Source organism: Cydia fagiglandana, chromosome 26, assembly GCF_963556715.1.
Source record: "Cydia fagiglandana chromosome 26, ilCydFagi1.1, whole genome shotgun sequence".
In the NCBI taxonomy this organism is placed as follows: Eukaryota; Metazoa; Arthropoda; class Insecta; order Lepidoptera; family Tortricidae; genus Cydia; species Cydia fagiglandana.
Genome location: NC_085957.1, coordinates 6,485,369 through 6,507,585, shown reverse-complemented (window position 1 = coordinate 6,507,585; position 22,217 = coordinate 6,485,369). Strand labels below are relative to the sequence as shown.

The following is a 22,217-nucleotide window of genomic DNA, read 5'->3' as shown; positions in this document are numbered from 1 at the left end:
GGTCCCTGATAATGAAAATGAAAATTTATTAATACGTAACATTAGGTTACAGGTCAAAGATTACATAAAATTTGAAATGTCATTGTAGATATACCTATACGTATAACTATTACACTTATTAATTATTAATACTTATGTCGTAGTAAGTATACATGTTTGGCATAGGTCGCCAGTACGTCGCATATCGCCAATAGGTCGCCAGTATGTTGCAACTTGTCGCCGCCATGTCACTATTAGGACGCTATTATGTCTCGAGCCGCTAGTATGTCGCAAGTATGTCTGAGAGTTTTTTTCGCTTGAACCCTTTGGTGTGGGGTATCGTTGGATAATAGATCTTTTGAAAACGTATAGTGGTCTTCATCGATCATTTTTGATTAAGTAAGTAAGTGCATGAATAGTGACAAAAATATATGTCCCCCCTCTAACTTTAAAATGGGTCCAAATATATGTAAAGACAAATCATGAAAGTAAAGCTAAATACTTTCAATTAAACATATGGGGCATTGTCTATGAAAAGGGACCTTAATATTGTCGATGGCCCTTACGCCGCACAGTGTAGCGCAGTGTATTTATATCGGAGCATCGTTAATAATGGCGTAAGCGTCATCGACAATAAGGTCCCTTTTCATAGATAACGTCACATATAGCGATCCTGGCCGCGTAGCCAAGATGCCAATCGCTTACGCTCCGTAGCGATCGAAACGCAACTGTCACTGTCGCGCTAATATGGAAGAGCGATAGAGAGACATAATGCTTTTCGTTGTCGAAGCGATAGCGATTGTAACCTTGGCTAGGCCGGCTGATCGTTAGTCTTCCTTCCCTTCGTAGGAAAACGACGTAAGCACAAGTGCTACAAAGATACTCTCTTTTGCTTGTTATTAATATAATACATAAATATCAGACATCGTAAATTTTATAGCAGTTTTGGTGCCGCGGAGTGGTATTAACGGAATTGATATACATAATTCCAACTGAAATTGTAAATTAAGGTTAATATTAACGTAATTTACGCTAATTAATCATTAGGGTTGAAGTTGTTTATACTAATTCCGTTAACGCCACTCCGCTGCACCGAAAATGCTATAAAATTTACGATGTCAGATAAATATACATATCTTCCTCTTCGAGTGCCATCTCCGTCCAGGAGGTCGGCGACCATGTCTATATGTCTCTCTATGTTCAGTCATGCGAATTAGTCTATGTATATTTTTATTTATCAACTCATAGCCCCCTTTCAAGGCTGCTTATTGTGACGGTTAACTACGGAACCCTAAACTGAGAATGGACCGACATACTCTTAACAGTCTGTTTTTCTTGCATAAAGCGAGTTCAAAGTTCATAGCGAAATATGTGTTGTTAATATTTTAGTATGTTATTATAAATAGCTATTTTTAGTTTTGATGGCAAAGTCGTTGTTTAACCCCTCATGCTAATAAGATAATTATCTTCATTTGCATACCAGTATGTTACATAGGATAGGTTACATCAGCGGTCGGCAACAGACGGCCCGCGGGCCGCGTGCGGCCCGCGAACCTCTCACTTTACCGGGAAAGATTGAACTACGAATATAGCGACTTGATCGAAAAGTGGAATCTTGCAAAATCTGACAGTTGGATTTGCCCGAGTTCTGATGTGAGCAACTCAAATATACCCTATACTCTGTATCTTTAGGTATTTAAATAAAAGTAAACAAACAATCAGTAAATTTTCGGGTAGTTAGAACATTTATTACCTAACCAACAAAAATACAAAAGCGCCTGGATCTGTCACTGAACGGCCTGACTTTACGACCTACATTATTTGATCGTGTAATGTTTTCCTCTACTCTCAACTGGCATTTGAGGCTAGATTTTGTTTACTTTTATTTTAATACCTACAAAAACAAGACTATATTAGTAGGTATAGTATTATTATAATTTCACGATATATTGAAGCTATTTATAGGACTTCTATCCTATTGAAATAAAAAAAACAGTTATTTTCCAGTATTGCTTTTAATTTGTATAAAAACTATAATTAATCCTTAAAGTTAAGTACATTATTATGGCAATAAAATAGTGTATAAAGTAAAGCTAAAATTTTATTGTAGTGTAAAAATAAAGCTTTGAATGAAAAAAAACGTAATAATATCGGTATTTTTGTATGGTCCAAATACCGGTTTCCGACCCCAAACATTAGAAACCATACATTAGAAAGTACGTGCGCGCAGGGGTACGTGCGCGAGGCCGGCGGGCTGGAAGTACTCGCGGGCGATCAGCTCGGCGCCGGGAAACTCCGGCTTCTTGTGTAGTCTGTGCTGTGTGGTCGGTAAAGTGGAAGGCCGAAGTTTACAGGTCGTATTACACGATGTTCTGGACGATGTTGTGTAGGGGTACGTGCGCGAAGCCGGCGGGCTGCTGGAAGTACTCGCGGGCGATCAGCTCGGCGCCGGGAAACTCCGGCTTCTTGTGTAGTCTGTGCTGTGTGGTCGATAAAGTGGAAGGCCGAAGTCTACAGGTCGTGTTACACGATGTTTTGGACGATGTTGTGCAGGGGTACGTGCGCGAGGCCGGCGGGCTGGAAGTACTTGGGGGCGATCAGCTCGGCGCCGGGAAACTCCGGCTTCTTGGCCGGCAGGGCACCCACCAACTAAATGGTAGTTGGTGGGTGCCTTAGGCCTCTCGCCTTCCGCGTAAAGGTGATGAGGGCTTAGTGTGTGGGTAAAGTGGTAGGCCGAAGTCTACAGCTCATGTTATACGATGTTTTGGACGATGTTGTGTAGGGGTACGTGCGCGAGGCCGGCGGGCTGGAAGTACTCGCGGGCGATCAGCTCGGCGCCGGGAAACTCCGGCTTCTTGGCCGGCAGGGGACGGATTTGCTGGAACAAAACGACGGTGTTAATTAAGAAAAGATTTTTTCACACCACCTATTCGGAAGAGCCTTTTCTTCCCTGCTAAGAGGGATCAAAGTGGCACTTTTCTTCCCTGCTAGGAGGGATCAAAGTGGCAATTTTCTTCCCTGCTACGAGGGATCTAAATACCACTTTTCTGTTCTAGCACACTATTTTAACATTTTTTGTTAACTACTATTGACAGTTCGAAAAAGAAACTGATTTGACTAGTATTAAATACCCTATTATGCTCTACATCTGTAGTACATATATACCTTGGGCCGCTTGTCGTGCATCATCTTGACGTGCTTGTAGATGGAGGTCTGCCAGGTGAACGTGGCGGGGCAGAGCTTGCATTTGAAGCTTTTAGTTGTTGAGCGGTTCGTGTGCATCGCCCACACGTGGCCTTTCAGTCGCTTCACCGTCTGAAACACATATGTAAAAGGGTCATTCCGCAGATCATCTAAATTAAAATGAAAAACGTAATTCAAGGCCAAAAAAAGTAAGACAATGTTGCCACTGCAATAATTTGTTTGTAAAATAGTAAATTCCTCTTTATAAATAAATACGCTAAGATAATTTAAATATACGTGGTAGGTCCCATAATGACCTGGCCTGAACTAAATATTATTATGCTAGCGAAATAAAACTATTATTACTTTTCAATATAGTCGCCTTTAATGTCAAGGCACTTTTGACATCTTTGAATAAGCATCTCTATTCCTTTATAAAAGTACCTTGAAGTTTTGTCTTCAAAACGACCTAAAACAGCCGCCTCTAGGTCTTCGTCATTAAAAAATTTTTTTCCTCGCAAGTCTCGCTTCAGGTTTGGGAATAAAAAGTAGTCACTGGGAGCCATGTCCGGACTATACGGGGGATGGTCGACCTCAGTGAACCCGCACTCGCGAACTGCAGTCTTGGCCACGAAGGCGGTATGCACGGGAGCATTGTCGTGTAGCAGCAGTACTCCTTTGGCTAGCTTTCCTCGTCGCTTTTCCTTTATTGAAGCCCGCAATTTGTGGATCAAAGAAGCATAGTACTCGCCATTTATAACGGTATTACGTTCTTTAAAATCGACCATCAGGATACCATGGCAATCCCAAAAGATTGTGCACATCAGCTTTTTGCTGGACTGGTGCACCTTCGCTTTAATAGGGGGCTTTTCGTTTTTAAAACGCCACTCCATCGACTCGCGTTTGCTCTCGGGATCATAATAAAGCACCATTGTTTCGTCTCCAGTCACTAGCCGTTCAATTATGTTTTTAGGGTTTTCACCACAGAGCTCCAAAAATTGTGAAGCACATTTCACTCGTTCTTCTTTTTGAACCGCTGACAGAAGTTTAGGCACCCACCTTGCACTGACCTTACTCATATGAAGATGATCATGAATTATGCGGTGGACGGTGCTCTTAGAAAGCCCTAGCCTTGCTGCAATTTCCCTGATCTTTAGGCGGCGATCACTTAAAACTTCCTCCTGGACGCTGTTAATATTTTCAGGAGTGCGGACCTCCACTGGTCTTCCTTCATGTCCTAGATCTTCGACAGTTTCCCGACCAAATCGAAACTCGTTTACCCAGTTTTTTACGGTGCTATACGAAGGAGAAGACTCGCCGTACACGTCATCTAAACGGTCTTTGATTTGAGCGGGAGATAATCCTTCTTTAAACAAGAATTTTATGACGCTTCGGTACTCAATTTTCGACATTGCTAAAAATCTTGCGACAACCTTGACTTAATTTTCTCTAAACCTGCAAATAAAGCAAACAAGTTGACGGTTGTTCGTTTAAAAACTACTGATTAGATGTGCTGTACAATGGTGCATAACATGTCATGACATGTCCGGCAAAAGTGGGTCAGGCCAGGTCATTATGGGACCGCCTGGTATATTGGTAATCTTACTCGTACGATTTAAAAAAGTACTTTTATTTACCTATTTTTACATAAATACAAGACGCGCTAGTAAAAAGTGGCAATATTTTCTTACTTTTTTTGGTCTTGAATTACGTTTTACAGTATACAAGACGGTGAAAGGTCAATGCGGCTAAGTGCGGCTGGCCTTTACATTGGGGCCTCTTTGCACATTTGCGACTTCATGCAAGTAGAAAATATATGAACTGGCAATAAACTATAGACCCTAGTATTACATAGATGAGCTATACGCGTGCCTCCGTGAGGGACAAAACATACGCAAAGCGACAATATTAAAAACACGTTTTAACATTCCTGACAACATACCAAAAACAATCTACGTAATTCGGTCGGGTTATTTGTTTCCCACCATAAACCATACTAAATTTTTGGTGGGGATCAAACAAAAAGTGAGACTGTGACAAGGATAAGCAATAACACCGCTTTCTCTGCTAATCCTACTGAAATTTCCATAGTGCATCTCGTTCGGTTGTTTGGCCCCTCCCCGTGTCATCTCTATATACTTATACGTTACGTACCTTATGCCTTTTGTAATAAAGTCCTACGATGGACAGTTAACAGTGTGGGCGATAGTACTATAATATATAATAGGAGCGTGGAACGCTAGAGGATGAGATATTTCACCTTGTAAGACTTGCCACAGATCTCGCACAGGTGCTCGCCCTCCGGCTCGCGGTTTTTCTTGCCCTCGTGAATATTATTCATGTGCGCCACCATTATCTTTGCCGTTTTGAAGGCCTGCAAAATACATCCATAATATCAGAAACAAATCTAAATATATATACACGGTGTAACATGAGGAAACCAAATAATTTTAACCAAGCATTTCTGAGGTCAAAAGAAAGAAAAAATGTAATATGAGTTTAGGTCAATTTCCCTAAAAAAAATTTTTTTTGTTTTGTTTTTTCCATTTTTTTGTATGTATTTGTACATAAAAAATAACTGTTATTGGTAAACTTGTCACTTGTACATAAAAACTAAATGTTATTGGTAAACTTGTCACTTAAAATTAATTTTTACTTTTTTTTCGTAAAACATACTTTTTGCAAAGTGTTACTTGTCAGCTTGTCACTTTTTGACATCTATCAATAAGGATATTTAAACTATGTCCCATAGCACCAACATCGCCATGAAAAAGGCGTTTTGCACTATGTAACAATAAATACATGTTTTTTTTTTAATTGGTATTAACTCTGAAACTAGGCGAATTTCAAAAAAGTTTATAGGACATTTTTGTCTCTAAATATGATCAGGAATACGCTGCAGAAATTATTCGGTTTCGTCATGTTACACCGTGTATACATGCACTACATATACAACTATGATTGTGGCTTTCTATAGGGACCGTGCGCTTTGGAGGGTCTGCCATCTTGTGGCCTGAATCGGAAACATATGTGCACATGTACATTGCCAAAGCAAGTGCTACCATCTACCGTTCTCGTCGGTACGTTTCCTTGTGCATGGTCTGCCATCTTGTGGGCTACATCGGAAGCATAAACGACACATTTACGCCTCGCGCCTAAAATCTGACAGCTCCTATGCTGCCCCCTATAGTTCATGCACGGAACCTATTTTTCTGCGTGGAAGCCCTGCATTCTCGCATCTCGGCAGGCGTGTCTCACTCCGCGATTTCGTCGCTTTGCTACAGGTAGCTAAAAGTGCATCCGTTCGGCCCCAATTTTGGGGTTTGCCATAAACCTATCTAGGGCGACACGTAGTGCAACCCTAGGTACAGAACATTACGGCCCAAAGAATCTGGAACTTTCTGGATGCAACGGGCATTAGTAATGAACTTTAAAGGGCCGTCACAATAGATCAATGCTGGTCGATGCGACACTCAAAGGCCCACAACACCACAATAATAATAATAAGCCGCGCGTGGCGCTGTCGCCACCTAGCGGCCATATCTGTGCTGATCGTAACAGACGCGTTTTGTTAGATAGTGAGTCTTCTGTACTTAATACTATTATTTATTCTGTGATCTTCTTCTTCCTCGCGTTATCCCGGCATTTCGCCACGGCTCATGAGAGCCTGGGTTCCGCTTGACAACTAATCCCATGATTTGACGTAGGCACTAGTTTTTACAAAACCGACTGCCATCTGACCTTCCAACCCAGAGGGTAAACTAGGCCTTATTAGGATTAGTCCGTTTTCCTCACGATGTTTTCCTTCGCCGAAAAACGACTGGTAAATATCAAATCATATTTCGTATAATAAGTTCCGAAAAACTCATTGGTACGAGCCGGGGTTTGAACCCGCGACCTCCAGATTGCAAGTCGCACGCTCTCACCGCTAGGCCACCAGCGCTTCTGTTATTTATTCTGTGATCTCGGTAAGAAACGCTAACTTACTTTGAAGCAGACGCTGCACTGGTACTTGATCCGCTTGAGGTGGTCCCAGTCTATGTGATCCACCATGCACCATTTCGTTGCGAATTTCTTGCCGCAATACGAGCATTCGTGTCTGTAAAATGAATGTACGTGACTGAATTTAGAGCAAAGTCTATAGTTCGTTTTTTAGCATTAGAAAGAACTTAGCAGAAGTAAGCTTGTTGTTCCAAATCCGGCACTTTTAGCGGTAATCATTTGAAGTAAATTATATGTATTGACCATGCTACATTAGATAATTCAATAATTAGTAACAATTAAAGAGCCTGATAAAAACTGCACGCTTGCTTCTGTGGAGTTCTTTCTAATGCTAAAAAAAACGAATTATTTGAAGCTGGGGGCTATACAGCAACAGATGTTGGGGTTTTCCAGTCGATATTGGCGGAACCCCTATCTAAACATGCGAAGTTCGTGTACCATTTCTTTGATATCTAGCAACACTAATGTAATGTAGAGTAATGTAATGTAGAGGCCCAACGGAGCCGACATGTCCCATAGATAAAGGCTCCTTCTAAATACGTAGATAAAAAAAAAACGAACTATAATAAAACAAGGTCTTCTCTCCCCAGAGTGACACAAACCTACGTCACAATAACATGGCCGCTATATATAGCGCTATCGCATATTACCATATAGCGCTGTCGCATGTTGACGCAGGCTTGTGTCAGTCACGTGACCACGAAAAGACGGGAAGAGAGTACCAGGCGGAGTATATTATTACACCAAGATTTAGAGGAAAGGGGACGGCTGCTTCTCTATATAAACTTAGTCCTCATTTTCCTCTCTGGATATCGAAATTATGGACAATATTTTTACATAATTTGATGTACAGTTAACTGTAAAAATATGGGTGTACAAATCATCTCAAAAATATGTCAGAATGTGTAAATATGTGAATAATAATTCCCAGTAGTTACCACCAAGCCGAGTTGGTGGTAACTAGTGGGATTTCTTTTCCCAGTAGTTACCAGTGGTAAGAACTTGGCGGTAACTAGTGGGAATAACCCCTTTAAATATGAAATAAATAATATACTCACACATAAGCGTCCTCTTGAACGTGCCGCTTGCTCAGTTTCATATGGTTGTTGTAGCAGTCGCGAGAGCTGAACGTTTTGCCGCAGTCCCGGCACTCGTGCGTATTATGAAGTTAGTGAAGAATACTCACACATAAGCGTCCTCTTGAACGTGCCGCTTGCTCAGTTTCATGTGGTTGTTGTAGCAGTCGCGAGAGCTGAACGTTTTGCCGCAGTCCCGGCACTCGTGCGTATTATGAAGTTAGTGAAGAATACTCACACATAAGCGTCCTCTTGAACATGCCGCTTGCTCAGTTTCATGTGATTGTTGTAGCAGTCGCGAGAGCTGAACGTTTTGCCGCAGTCCCGGCACTCGTGCGTATTATCAAGTTACTGAAGAATACTCACACATAAGCGTCCTCTTGAACGTGCCGCTTGGTCAGTTTCATGTGGTTGTTGTAGCAGTCGCGAGAGCTGAACGTTTTGCCGCAGTCCCGGCACTCGTGCGTATTATCAAGTTAGTGAAGAATACTCACACATAAGCGTCCTCTTGAACGTGCCGCTTGCTCAGTTTCATGTGGTTGTTGTAGCAGTCGCGCGAGCTGAACGTTTTGCCGCAGTCCCGGCACCCGTGCGTATTATGAAGGTAGTGAAGAATACTCACACATAAGCGTCCTCTTGAACGTGCCGCTTGCTCAGTTTCATGTGGTTGTTGTAGCAGTCGCGAGAGCTGAACGTTTTGCCGCAGTCCCGGCACTCGTTCGTATTATCAAGTTAGTGAAGAATACTCACACATAAGCGTCCTCTTGAACGTGCCGCTTGCTCAGTTTCATGTGGTTGTTGTAGCAGTCGCGAGAGCTGAACGTTTTGCCGCAGTCCCGGCACTCGTGCGTATTATGAAGTTAGTGAAGAATACTCACACATAAACGTCCTCTTGAACGTGCCGCTTGCTCAGTTTCATGTGATTGTTGTAGCAGTCGCGAGAGCTGAACGTTTTGCCGCAGTCCCGGCACTCGTGCGTATTATCAAGTTACTGAAGAATACTCACACATAAGCGTCCTCTTGAACGTGCCGCTTGCTCAGTTTCATGTGGTTGTTGTAGCAGTCGCGAGAGCTGAACGTTTTGCCGCAGTCCCGGCACTCGTGCGTATTATCAAGTTAGTGAAGAATACTCACACATAAGCGTCCTCTTGAACGTGCCGCTTGCTCAGTTTCATGTGGTTGTTGTAGCAGTCGCGAGAGCTGAACGTTTTGCCGCAGTCCCGGCACTCGTGCGTATTATCAAGTTAGTGAAGAATACTCACACATAAAGCGTCCTCTTGGACGTGTCGCTTGCTCAGTTTCATGTGGTTGTTGTAGCAGTCGCGAGAGCTGAACGTTTTGCCGCAGTCCCGGCACTCGTGCGTATTATCAAGTCAGTGAAGAATACTCACACATAAGCGTCCTCTTGGACGTGCCGCTTGCTCAGTTTCATGTGGTTGTTGTAGCAGTCGCGCGAGCTGAACGTTTTGCCGCAGTCCCGGCACTCGTGCGTATTATGAAGTTAGTGAAGAATACTCACACATAAGCGTCCTCTTGGACGTGCCGCTTGCTCAGTTTCATGTGGTTGTTGTAGCAGTCGCGAGAGCTGAACGTTTTGCCGCAGTCCCGGCACTCGTGCGTATTATGAAGTTAGTGAAGAATACTCACACATAAGCGTCCTCTTGGACGTGCCGCTTGCTCAGTTTCATGTGGTTGTTGTAGCAGTCGCGAGAGCTGAACGTTTTGCCGCAGTCCCGGCACTCGTGCGTATTATGAAGTTAGTGAAGAATACTCACACATAAGCGTCCTCTTGGACGTGTCGCTTGCTCAGTTTCATGTGGTTGTTGTAGCAGTCGCGAGAGCTGAACGTTTTGCCGCAGTCCCGGCACTCGTGCGTATTATGAAGTTAGTGAAGAATACTCACACATAAGCGTCCTCTTGGACGTGCCGCTAGTTTCATGTGGTTGTTGTAGCAGTCGCGAGAGCTGAACGTTTTGCCGCAGTCCCGGCACTCGTGCGTATTATGAAGTTAGTGAAGAATACTCACACATAAGCGTCCTCTTGGACGTGTCGCTTGCTCAGTTTCATGTGGTTGTTGTAGCAGTCACGAGAGCTGAACGTTTTGCCGCAGTCCCGGCACTCGTGCGTATTATGAAGTTAGTGAAGAATACTCACACATAAGCGTCCTCTTGGACGTGTCGCTTGCTCAGTTTCATGTGGTTGTTGTAGCAGTCACGAGAGCTGAACGTTTTGCCGCAGTCCCGGCACTCGTGCGTATTATGAAGTTAGTGAAGAATACTCACACATAAGCGTCCTCTTGGACGTGCCGCTTGCTCAGTTTCATGTGGTTGTTGTAGCAGTCGCGCGAGCTGAACGTTTTGCCGCAGTCCCGGCACTCGTGCGTGGCGCCCGCGTCGCGGTCTCTGGAATATACATATACTATAACCCCCTTATTCATAAAACTTTACAGGCCTGATTTAGTTAAATTATATTTTATCCCTTTCTTACAAATACATGAGTCAAAATCCCTTCCTAATGCCTTTAAACGAGCAATTACTATTTATTTATAGATTTACAGTGAGGTAATACAATTGAATGTATGATATGGAATAAAAAAATTGTTTTTTTTTTGACAAGTTTTCACAGACAATAAAATATGACATTGATTCAAACTACTGGGAAACGCGAAAATCGAAATTTAGTTATCTGCCTTTTTATCGCTCGAATATGCAAGAGTGATAGAGAGGTTAGATATTTAACGAAATTTCGATTTTCTTGTTTCGCGGTAGACCCCCAGATTGTGATGGATAGTGATAGTGGCGCCCCCTACGCATAGTTTTGCGTAATATTCCCTATTACCTGTGGTTCCTTGTGTGTCGCGCCAGGTTCCGTTTCCACTGGAACAGTTTCCCGCAGATGGGACACGGGTACGTCAGCCCGTCGTGTATCACGCTGGAAACATAGACATATTTTATTAACCTTTTTGACACCAATGGCGGATATATCCGCACCACAGCAGGCGTGGCTCACTCCTCGATTTCGTCGCTTTGCTACAGGTACCTAAAAGTGCATCCGTTCGACCCCAATTTTGGGGTTTGCCATAAGCCGCGCGTGGCGCTGTCGCCACCTAGCGGCCATATCTGTCCTGATCGTAACAGACGCGTTTTGTTAGAGAGTGAGTCTTCTGTACCTAGTACTATTATTTATTCTGTGGCGTTGGCGTGGCTCACTCCGCGATTTCGTCGCTTTGCAACAGGTACAGTACAGCTACAAGTACATCCGTTCCACACCAATTTTGGTGGCTAAAATAGGCCAAATCGTCGGGTGACAAGCAAAACTCACTAAGTATTATCAAAAAATTAAAGTAACAATGCACTTTATTACACTTGTAACACGGTTTATTGTCCAATAATTTCAATGGTGTTAGTTAGTGACTTTTGCTTGTCACGCGACGAAATATGATCACATGATTTCTGGACGACCCCAAACCAGCGTCGCAGCCAAAAAGACGTTTTTCACTGACTACCGAAACAAATGTTCACAAATATTGTCGTTATCGCTAAAACTAGACCGATAAAAAAGTTTTTGGCAAAAATTTCATTTTTGGTACAAGCTTTTATGGCTGACTGTACTTTTCTTACGACAGACAACTAATACTCATCGAGACAATTCTAAAAACCCCTAACACAATTAGGTTGCGATGTTTCATCACAGAGTTCCTATGGCCACCTCCTGTCTCCATCATCAGATCAGCTCGATGGTACCATAATATTGCATTGTCATCCGATTTATACATGCATGCAAAATTTCAGCTCAATCGGAAACCGGGAAGTGGATCAAATTTAACTTGCAAGATTTGATTACACACAGACAGGCAGGCAGACAACGGTCAGGTGAAAGCAAATAAAAGCTTGTAAAAACATAAAAGCACTTACACATGCGCTCGGTAACTCTTCTTGGAGTGGAAGACCTTATCACAGCCCTTGCACGTTATGTACAGCTTCTCTTTAGGTTTATCTTCTTTGTTCTGAGGCAGGATCCTACAAAATATTCACAAAGGATTAACACCAACAAAAGAATAATGATAAAAAAAAACCGGCCAAGTGCGAGTCGGACTCGCGCACGAAGGATTCCGTACCACGCAAAAAACGGCAAATAAATCACGTTTGTTGTATGAGGGCCTCACTTATTTTGTGATTTAGTATTTGTTGCTATAGCGGCTAGGGAATGCAAATCGGTTATTTTCGGTTATTTTTTGTATGGAAATAATCGGTTATTAACTGAAACCGCGGTTATTTCCATAAAAAAAATAACCAATTTGCATTCCCTAATAGCGGCAACTGAAATACATAATCTGTGAAATTTTCAACTGTCTAGCTAAAATAAAAGTAAACAAAATCTACCCTCAAATGGCTCCTTAAGCCAGTTGAGGGTAGATGGAAACATTACACGATCAAATAATGTAGGTTAAAGCCAGGTCGTTCAGTGACAGATCCATGTTGTTTTGTATTTGGTCGGTTAACCAATAAATGTTATAACTACCCGAAAATGTACAAATTCATTGTTTACTTTTATTTAAATACCTAAAGATACAGACTATAAAGATACCGAGTCCAGACCAGACCAGACGACCAGTCTGGCCTAGTGGGTAGTGACCCTGCCTGTGAAGCCGATGGTCCTGGGTTCAAATCCCAGTAAGGGCATTTATTTGTGTGATGACACAGATATTTGTTCCTGAGTCATGGTTGTTTTCTATGTATTTAAGTACATGTTTATATATTATATATATATCGTTGTCTGAGTACCCACAACACAAGCCTTCTTGAGCTTACTGTGGGACGTAGTCAATCTGTGTAAGAATGTCCTATAATATTTATTTATTTATTATTAGAGTATAGTGTTGGGACTCACTTGAGATGGTACTTGAGGGTCATCTTGTTAGCGAAGACTTTACCACAGCAGTCGCACTGTGGTCTCGCCTGGTTGCACACACCTCGGTGGTAGGATAACTTCGATTTTGTACTGTAAACGTTAATAAAATGTATATTTAAAAAGTTTTGCTAAGGCCCCCCCCCCCCCCACATCTGGCGTCTTTCGAGCGTCGGCGTCTACAATTCTATGGCCGCTGCTCGACGCAACGTCGACGCAGCGTCGACGCCACTGCGCAGCGACGTCATTTTCCATAGCGCTGACCAGACGCCGACAGACGCCGACGCTCGAAAGACGCTGGATGTGGGGGGGGCCCTAAGGGAAAATGACGTCGCTGCGCAGTTGCGTTGACGCTGCGTCGACGTTGCGTCGAGCAGCGGCCATAGAATTGTAGACGCCGACGCTCGAAAGATGCCAGATGTGGGGGGCCCTAAGGGTAGTATTCCATCTATACTGATCGCTTATCACCTAAACTACTATGATAAATGTGGCGTTCCACGCCTATAGGGTCCTTATGATCCATGTGCATAAGGATCCTTCTCTAATGGAACGCCACAAGTCATAGTTGTGTATGCAGTGCAGTATACAGGGTGGCCAAAAATACGTGCATTCCCGTTGCCAGTGAGGTTTTGGGATTATACTGAGCAACTTTTACTAAAGCACCAATCCCGAAATTGCGAAAAAAATATTTGGCCGTTTCATACATTTTGGCTGGTCCATTTTCTGTGGGAAGGGTAAATTTTTTTCCGCGATTTCGCGGTTGGTCCCATAGCAAAAGTTGGTCAGTATAATCCCAAAACTTCCCTGGCAACGGGAATGTACTTATTTTTTTGGCCACCCTGTATACTAGTCGGTAGCGTACCTGAACTGTTCCCCGCACGTGTGGCACGTGACGGCCTGCTCGCGGTGCGTGCGCGCATGCGCCGCCATGCGCCGCTTGAGCGCGGAGCGCGCGCCGCACGCGGAGCAGCGGTACGCGGCGAGGTGAAGCGCGCGGTGGGAGGAAACGTTGTCACGCGTCAGGAAGTACGCGCGACACACGTCACACTGGTGGCAGGACGGGCTTTTCTGTTACGAATACAACGTTCATATATTTTTTATATTATAGGTTCATATTTCACCGGCAAATTTTAGACTTTTCAGTTGTTTTGTGCCCTGGGAGGCAGTAAAATGTATAGTGTGTAGCTTTCAAATAGAGCTCGACGGCTAATCCTATTGTCTATTGTTAAGTAAAACCGCTCGTGCCACGTGCCACAGTCACCTACTCTGTATAGATAGCTGTTGGATCTCCATAACATAAATAAATAAATAAATAAAAAATACGTACTTCGGTTACTGAGTGCTGGCGAGTCGAACGCTAGAGATCCACTCTAAAATGTGTCATAGAGATGCGTAACAAAGGCGGGTTATCAACATAATGTAAAAAATAGTCGTTTTTAGGGTTTCGTACCTCAAAAGGAAAAAACTGAACCCTTATAGGATCACTCGTGCGTCTGTCTGTTCGTCTGTCACAGCCTATTTTCTCGAAGAAACTACTGAACCAATCAAGTTGAAATTTGGTACACCCGTCATAAGGTACCTTTTGCCGTGGAACGTCACATATTATCATAGTATCTTACCGGCACATGTTTCCCCTGCATATGGTCCTGCATGAGTTTCTCCGAGTTGAACCCGATGACGCAGTCAGAACACTTGTATTTGAGGGCGCAGAACTCTGCGCTGCTCACGTCTTCAGCCCTCACCTGAAAACATCAATTTAATTAATACCCTAGATCAGCGGTGCCGTGTGGTGGCCGGCTTTAGAATAGCGCCAACCTTCACATAGGATAGGGTGTCGTACGAGGCGACTAAGGGCTCATTTAGACGATGCGAGAACTCGCATGCGAGTTTTATTACATTGCGGGTTTTGATCGGTCGGTTGAATTGGACGTAACCAACAGTCCGCAATGTAACTGATATCGCATGCGAGTTCGCGCGCCGTGTAAATGAGCCCTAAGTCCACAAACGAAGTAAGAAGCTATTTTGCCACAGGGGAGATGGTCCTCTTAGCATTGTTTTGCAATCCATCTAGGAGAAGGATACTCCAAAATAAAACCCGGAATGGAGTTTCCGTAAGGCGCGAGTAGGACCTGAAATATGCGGCAGATTCCTGCAGCTGACCTGTCTCCACACGTATTGGCTCGCCTTTCCTGTGGCATAAGACAGTGAAGCCGAGAGGGTAATGCAGGTGCTGGGCATCCCTGCGTTTCCTTAATTCCGTCCCAGGCGGTGTAATGTATGTTACACCATAAATCGTCTGCAATAGACGTAAAGGCCAATGATGAGATCAGCGGTGACGGAACCCTTTTGGAAAGCGAAATATTTGACGGTACCCCAAATTAAAAAATTTCGTTCGTCACTGTGGACCAGATATACCTATAGAAGTGCTGGTTTTTTCGCGGAACCCCAACAGAGGCTTTACGGAACCCTAGGGTTCCGCGGAACACACTTTGAGAATGGCTGCCCTAGATTGCAGAGACAACAGAAATAATACGCGTCGCGTAGTGTCAAATATTATAAGGCCGAAAAGACAACTAAGCGTCAGAAGTTTTTTGGTTTCGGATTAAACTTTAACGCCTTACAAGCTTGTTACCGCGTAATGTAATCATCATCATCATCTCAGCCATAAGACGTCCACTGCTGAACATAGGCCTCCCCCTTGGACCCCCATACGTACCGCTTGGAAGCGACATTACAAGTTAGGGCTTGTGCACAAATCACGCGAGGTTCGATGGGGGAGGGGGGGTCACGAAAAAATCACGATAGATCGTTGGGGGAGGGGAGGTGATAGCTAATGTGGACTGTATTACTTATGAGATGATGGAAACACGTTTTATAATTAATGGTTTTAATTGATAAATAAGGCACAATAAAGATGTTGTTATTACAATGGTGACAGGCAGACTCCTTGTCAAAACACAAATTCAAAATATTTCACAAACAATACGTTCGAAGGAGGCCGCGTGCCAGCCAGTCGCCAACAGGAGGTATAAGAAAACCTCACGTGTATTTTTCTACAGTGAATGAAACTAAGAAAAAAAACCTACCACATAAGTAGATACTTTTTCTCGGTTTCGTTAGACATAACATAATTCTTCACTCTGCACTTCAAAATAGCGAGCCTATTTAACGAAAATAGAAAAATAAACAAGATATTCTATATAAATTATTATTTATCATAAAATTAGGTCGAATGAAAAAATTTCTAAAAATACACGTGAGGTTTTGTGGGGGGAGGGGGTAGCCAAAAACCTCACCAAATATCACCAAGGGGGAGTGGGGGTCAAAAAGTAGACGAAAACACTTCGCAAGATTTGTGCACACCCCGTTATAAGCTAACAGGGCACAGGTGTAAAGTGAGGTTCATATTTGCGAGATTACAGATTACCAATGATGGCGTGTGAGTGACATTTTTGTGCGTGACAGATAGCTTCCATACGTTGTACCAAAAAGAATTGATAGTATAGAGGGGTCCTGTCATTGTGAGTTTTGTAGTCACAGTAAATTTAATGCCATCTATCGACACACGACTAAAACTCAAAATGAAAACGTATAAAATTATCAAAAAAATGTATATATATGGATAAATGATTTTATTATTTTTATATCATTTTGATCCATGTTCATTCACTCATATCTATGTGTTAAAATTGTTAAATATGAAACGGTGTCGTTACGCCATCTAGCCGAGCATAGGCTAAAGGTGTGTGCGGCGACTTTTTCTTGATTTCCGAGGCACGTTTTTTCCTTAGACTTTATTCATCTTATACGAAGTTACATATGTTTTTGGTTGTACCTACCTCCCACATTTCTTCCTCGGTCATGGTATACAACTCCACCAGATCTGTCGGCAGATTCTTCAGCTTACGGAGGCTGCGCTGCTGGTCTTTCTCCGTTTTTATTTCCTGCAGGCAAAGGCTATCCTATCAAAAACATTACATGTAAAAAAGAAGCGAGTCTCGCAATGCAATTCTTCTACTACAAAAAAGTTTTGAAATGTAATTTGAATCCAAGTCGGTTATTTTAGTCAGTGCCAGGGGGTGTTTTCCCTACATATGACATATTTATTACTTATTATTGACAACCAACTATTTTGCTGCCGAGTTTGTTGCCGGTCCCATATTGGGATACCCTCCTCCAATTGTGGGGGGATTTAAATCTTCTCGGGGCAGATGTGTACGGTTGGAGCCGGTGCACGGTGTAGCTATATTTAACGTGCATAAGCGCATTGTAATATGCCTACTTGAATAAACAATTTTTTTTTAAATCTTATCATTGAAAGTTACTGAAATACTCACATCAGTCTTAACCTTCACTTTCAGCGCCCTCTGTCGTTCCTCTCTCTTCTTCTTCACCTTCTTTGTCTTTCTGTCCTTTTTCCTCTTCAGCTTGGACAGTTGCACATCATCCTCTGAGGATTCTGGGCCAGCAGCGTCAGGGAAGTCGGTGTCGAAGTAATCTGTCTCGGATTTCACCGGTTCCGATTCCTCTGTAATACAAATTAAAATTAATATTAGTATCATTATCTTATTATATTAGTATTATTATCTTTTGGACGCCAATGACCGATATATCCGCACCGCAGGTCCAACGCCAAAGACGGATTAATCGGTCACAGACCACAGAGCAACATAGACCTATGTGTATATGCATAAAGTTCAATTTCAGTTTTGACACTTCGGGGACGTGGCGTCCGAGTCTCGGTGACGTTGAGCCGCTGCCGGTTGTGGACCGACTGATGGAGCGTTGAGGAATGTGTGCTACAGCCCCGGGTTCCTGAACTCACCAACTAACTCCTTGGTCTCCTATTTAACCACGCTGACGTCCACCTCTAGCACCAGGTCCTGCAGCTCGGAGAGCTCCGGCTCGGTGACGTTGAGCCGCTGCCGGGTGTGGACTGACTGATGGAGCGTTGAGGAATGTGTGCTATAGCCCCGGGTTCCTGCACTTACCGACTAGCTCCTCCTTAGTCTCCTCTTTAACCACGCTGACGTCCACCTCTAGCACCAGGTCCTGCAGCTCGGAGACCTCCGGCTCGGTGGCGTTGAGCCTCTGTCGGGCGTGGGCAGACAAGTCCGATGGAGCGTTGAGGAATGTGTGCTGTAAAAAAGGATTTTCAATGCTACTTCTTTACTAGCATAGGGAACAGTTTCTGTTATAAGTATTTGTTGTTTAGGGCATGGATTAAAATAATTTCTTAGCTCTAAAAACTTTTTAAGTACCATGGTAGATGTAAATTATAAAGAAAAATACAGAAAACTACAACAGAATCGTATAAAGGAGTTAACATACAGTTGGTTGCACAAACATACAACAGCTTTTCAACGTAAACATAGGGTAATTGCGTCAGTTTACCATCCAGTGTCAGTTTCCGTCCACTTGACAGATTAGCAATTAATACATTTCATTTTTAATTTGCTACTTGCGAAATATAATTTTTATGTAGATAGATAAATTGTTTAGATATTAGGGATTGCTATAAGTCCAAATTTGTGGGGCATAACTTACTTACTTCGCTGGCTCAGCAACCCGAAGTGGATCTTGGCCTCCGAGACTGGATTGCGCCATTCGTTCCTTGTTGTTGTTGTTGTTGTGGAGCATTGAACCTTGTTGTTGTTGTGGAGCATTGAAGGTTTATATTCAAATTTCGTCAAGTGGACAAAAACTAGCGCAATGACCCTATATATTAATTATCTCCTTTTACATTAAGCATACTAGCAGTAATGTATATCCCTGTTGTGTATTGATGTGTTAAAAAATAATAAAACACTATAATAAATTAGTTTTACCTTCCGAGAGTAATCAATGAGGACATTGTATGAGTCCACGATGAGGTTTCTGAACCGGAGCGAAGCTTGGACAGCAGCGAGGCACTCCCAGCAAACTTGGACTTGGAGACCATCGGGCACCTGCAAATGTAAATTATTCAATGTTAGTATGTCTCACAACAGCTTAAATTTGATACAATTGAATGTCTAAATTAAATATTTGACTTCATTCAAGGAATATCTTCTTGTAGTTGAACAATTTTTTGATATTATATAGAAAACTAGAGTTGAGGTAATCACAAAATACAGCAAATTATTATTGACAATGGTTTTCTGTTGCAAATAGACAGACTTGCCCTTTTTTAGGGTTCCGTAACCAAAGGGTAAAACGGGACCCTATTACTAAGACTTTGCTGTCCGTCCATCCGTCCGTCTGTCACCAGGCTGTATCTCACGAACCGTGATAGTTGAAATTTTCATAGATGATGTATTTCTGTTGCCGCTATAACAAAAAATACTAAAAACAGAATAAAATAAAGATTTAAATGGGGCTCCCATACAACAAACGTATGGTAAACGTATGGTCAGTACTTGGATGGGTGACCGTTTTTTTTTTGTTTTTTGAATAGTCTTAATTAGTTGGCAAGACACAAGGTCAAATCCCATATGGAATAAATTTATACTTGTGTGTAGTTACAATAATATTATAAAATATATTTATCAGGAAAGGTTTGACATCTTTAAAATCACAATGCAATAATAAATTAATGCGTTCACTATAGATATAACGTAATAACGTAAATGTGCGTATGAAGTGAATCATTAAAGTTTTAGCTACGCAACAACCAACAATAAATTTATAAGATGGCCGATCCTAGGATTTCTGTTCTTCGCTTTGTTTACATTACAAACTATGAAAACATAACTTAAATCATTACTACAAACTTGTAAGCACGTAGCTTTAAGATTAATATTCTAATTTCAGCACCAAAATAAGTAATAAACACTACTTACATCGATATCTCCAAGTAATTTGAAGCACTCTTTTATTTGATTACAATAAAACATTTTACGATTATAGTTCAAACAACCGACACATATGCCGTTCACATTGTATCCTTCTATATTGATATTTATTTCCCTCATTTTGGACGCTACTTTATTTAACTCTATCGCACAATATAAATGAAAATATAGTTAAAATAACTTTATAAACCGAAGGAGTCTTTATTCCTTTCTTTCGGCCATTTTGCCTTTTTTGACAACTTGGCGTCTGCAGTTGGCATTACTGGGAAAAGTATTACCATCATAAAACTATATCCCATAATTGTATGCAAAAATGTAATAAAATAAGTATTGAATGATTGTGTTCACAGAATATTTGTAATAATGTTATTAGGTTTTAAAATAAAATGTCGTATGGAAGATGGTTATATTTATAAAAATGTCTGTGTCGGTATAAACAGTGACTGCTAAATATAAAAGTTTGAATTCATTTGACTTAGGTAGGTCTTCCCGTTATGTACATGTACTTACGGCAGTTACCGGCGGCAAATGGTATGTTCATTTAAGTTATGACTTTTGACAACATTTTTATTTTAAATATAATTTTCAATAACTTATATCAGGGCCCAGTTTTATAAAGTTACAAGTTACAGGTTACAAGAGTACAGGCTACAGGCACCTGTAATGCACTGTGAACGGCTACAGGTGTTTTATAAATACACATAAATAATTACAGTTGTAAAGAACCACGGTCAATCTCGATTACATGTGAAATCTACAGGTGTGAAGGACATCACTATTTTAAAAAAAACGTGTGTCATAGATACTCGGTTCTCTACTAAATTATGTGTTTTTGTTTGCTGTAAAATATTAATTACTGGAAAATTGGCCAGAAATGAAGGAAAAATCGAGTGGTTGAGAGCGGCGTTCCATGCCAAGGATATACTTTTTGGGCCGTTTTCAGATTCAGATTAAGTTAGATTTAATGAAATATTTACGTTATAAGTAAATAACATGTAAATAAGTACTCTTTCACATTCTTACATTAAAATGTATCGTTTCGGTAGCGGCTCAAAGATAAATACGGTGTGTCTGTGTATCGAAAATTATGAATAGTACTCTTTACCATAATGTGAATGCACTATACTTAAATAAAGAGACGAATGCTAATAACTCAACGACAAATATCGGCAATAATCCCTTTCCATTTCCTAGTAGATAAAATAAAACGAATCGTCAATAAAATCAATATCAAACATATTGTCACTTTATTTCCTATTAACTATATATTTCAGATACATTAATAAAAACTGATAAGGTCAGTGCATGGAAAAGTATGCATGCCCTGGCACAATCGTTGGCGTTGGTGCTTAACAATAAAGAGTAAAGTTTAAAATCTCTCAGAAAACGAGTCTACAAGTAACTGCTGTTGTGCTGTTACAGGACTCAAGACGTATGTAAGTTTTTGTTACAAGTGTACCAATCTACACTTGTAATTTACAATATTTTTATAAAACGCTTGTTCGATTATGAGTTTAAAACTATAAAACTCCCGTATTTTCGTCTATGGTTGAGCTACAGGCACTTGTACCTGTAACCTGTAAAATTGTAACACAGTACTTTTATAAAACGCAAATTGTAAAAAACGGAGCAAGTGTTGCCAGTAAACGCCTGTAAACTTGTAACTTGTAACTTTATAAAACTGGGCCCAGTTAATATTAGTAAATGTTTATAAGCATATTTTATTTTTTCACTTTGAACAATGGCAACATATTGGACAGTGCTACCAAAACCACAAAACGAAAGCGCCCATTTTGAAAAGTAATGAGAATGAGTAGCAAAAAAAGTTAAATTGAATCAAGGCCCCTACGTTTATTGTTCTATTTGACGGCGCAGCAACTAGTATCATTTCTCTCTCCTCGCTCTTTTAAAATGCCATTTGTCAAAAAAGGACAACCATACTGTTGACAAGGTGAACTTCAAATCAAGTGTTGCCTTTTTTGATGCATCCAGGCTGTGTATGTGTGCGTAAAAGCGTGTATGTGTGCTCTTTTAGGGATGTGAAAAGTCGATTTTAATCATGTTATATATCGATAAACGCTACACAGCGGAACGAAATAGCTATTAATTGAAGCTTCAATATCTTCGTTAAACATATACATAATTGAAATGCTAATGAATAATAAATATATCAGAATATAATAAAATATTTCAATTATTGCGGAACACATATCTTAGTAGGTATTTATGTATTTTA

The 22,217-nt window shown here is 41.5% G+C and overlaps 1 protein-coding gene across 1 annotated transcript; it reads right to left on the bottom strand.

Annotated features, from left to right (window-relative positions):
• Nucleotides 1-2,704: 2,704 nt before the first annotated feature.
• On the bottom strand, nt 2,705-20,294 carry LOC134677480 (zinc finger protein 57-like). The gene is made up of 15 exons (XM_063535962.1): nt 19,970-20,294; nt 18,977-19,096; nt 18,140-18,287; nt 17,486-17,676; nt 16,988-17,092; nt 14,768-14,890; nt 14,011-14,216; nt 13,131-13,241; nt 12,155-12,259; nt 11,079-11,171; nt 10,523-10,642; nt 7,150-7,282; nt 5,423-5,536; nt 3,145-3,294; nt 2,705-2,857 (listed from the first exon to the last, which is right to left on the bottom strand). The coding sequence occupies exons 1-15, from the start codon at nt 20,099-20,101 to the stop codon at nt 2,732-2,734; spliced, it is 1,977 nt and encodes a 658-aa protein (XP_063392032.1). The 5' UTR covers nt 20,102-20,294; the 3' UTR covers nt 2,705-2,731.
• Nucleotides 20,295-22,217: the final 1,923 nt, after the last annotated feature.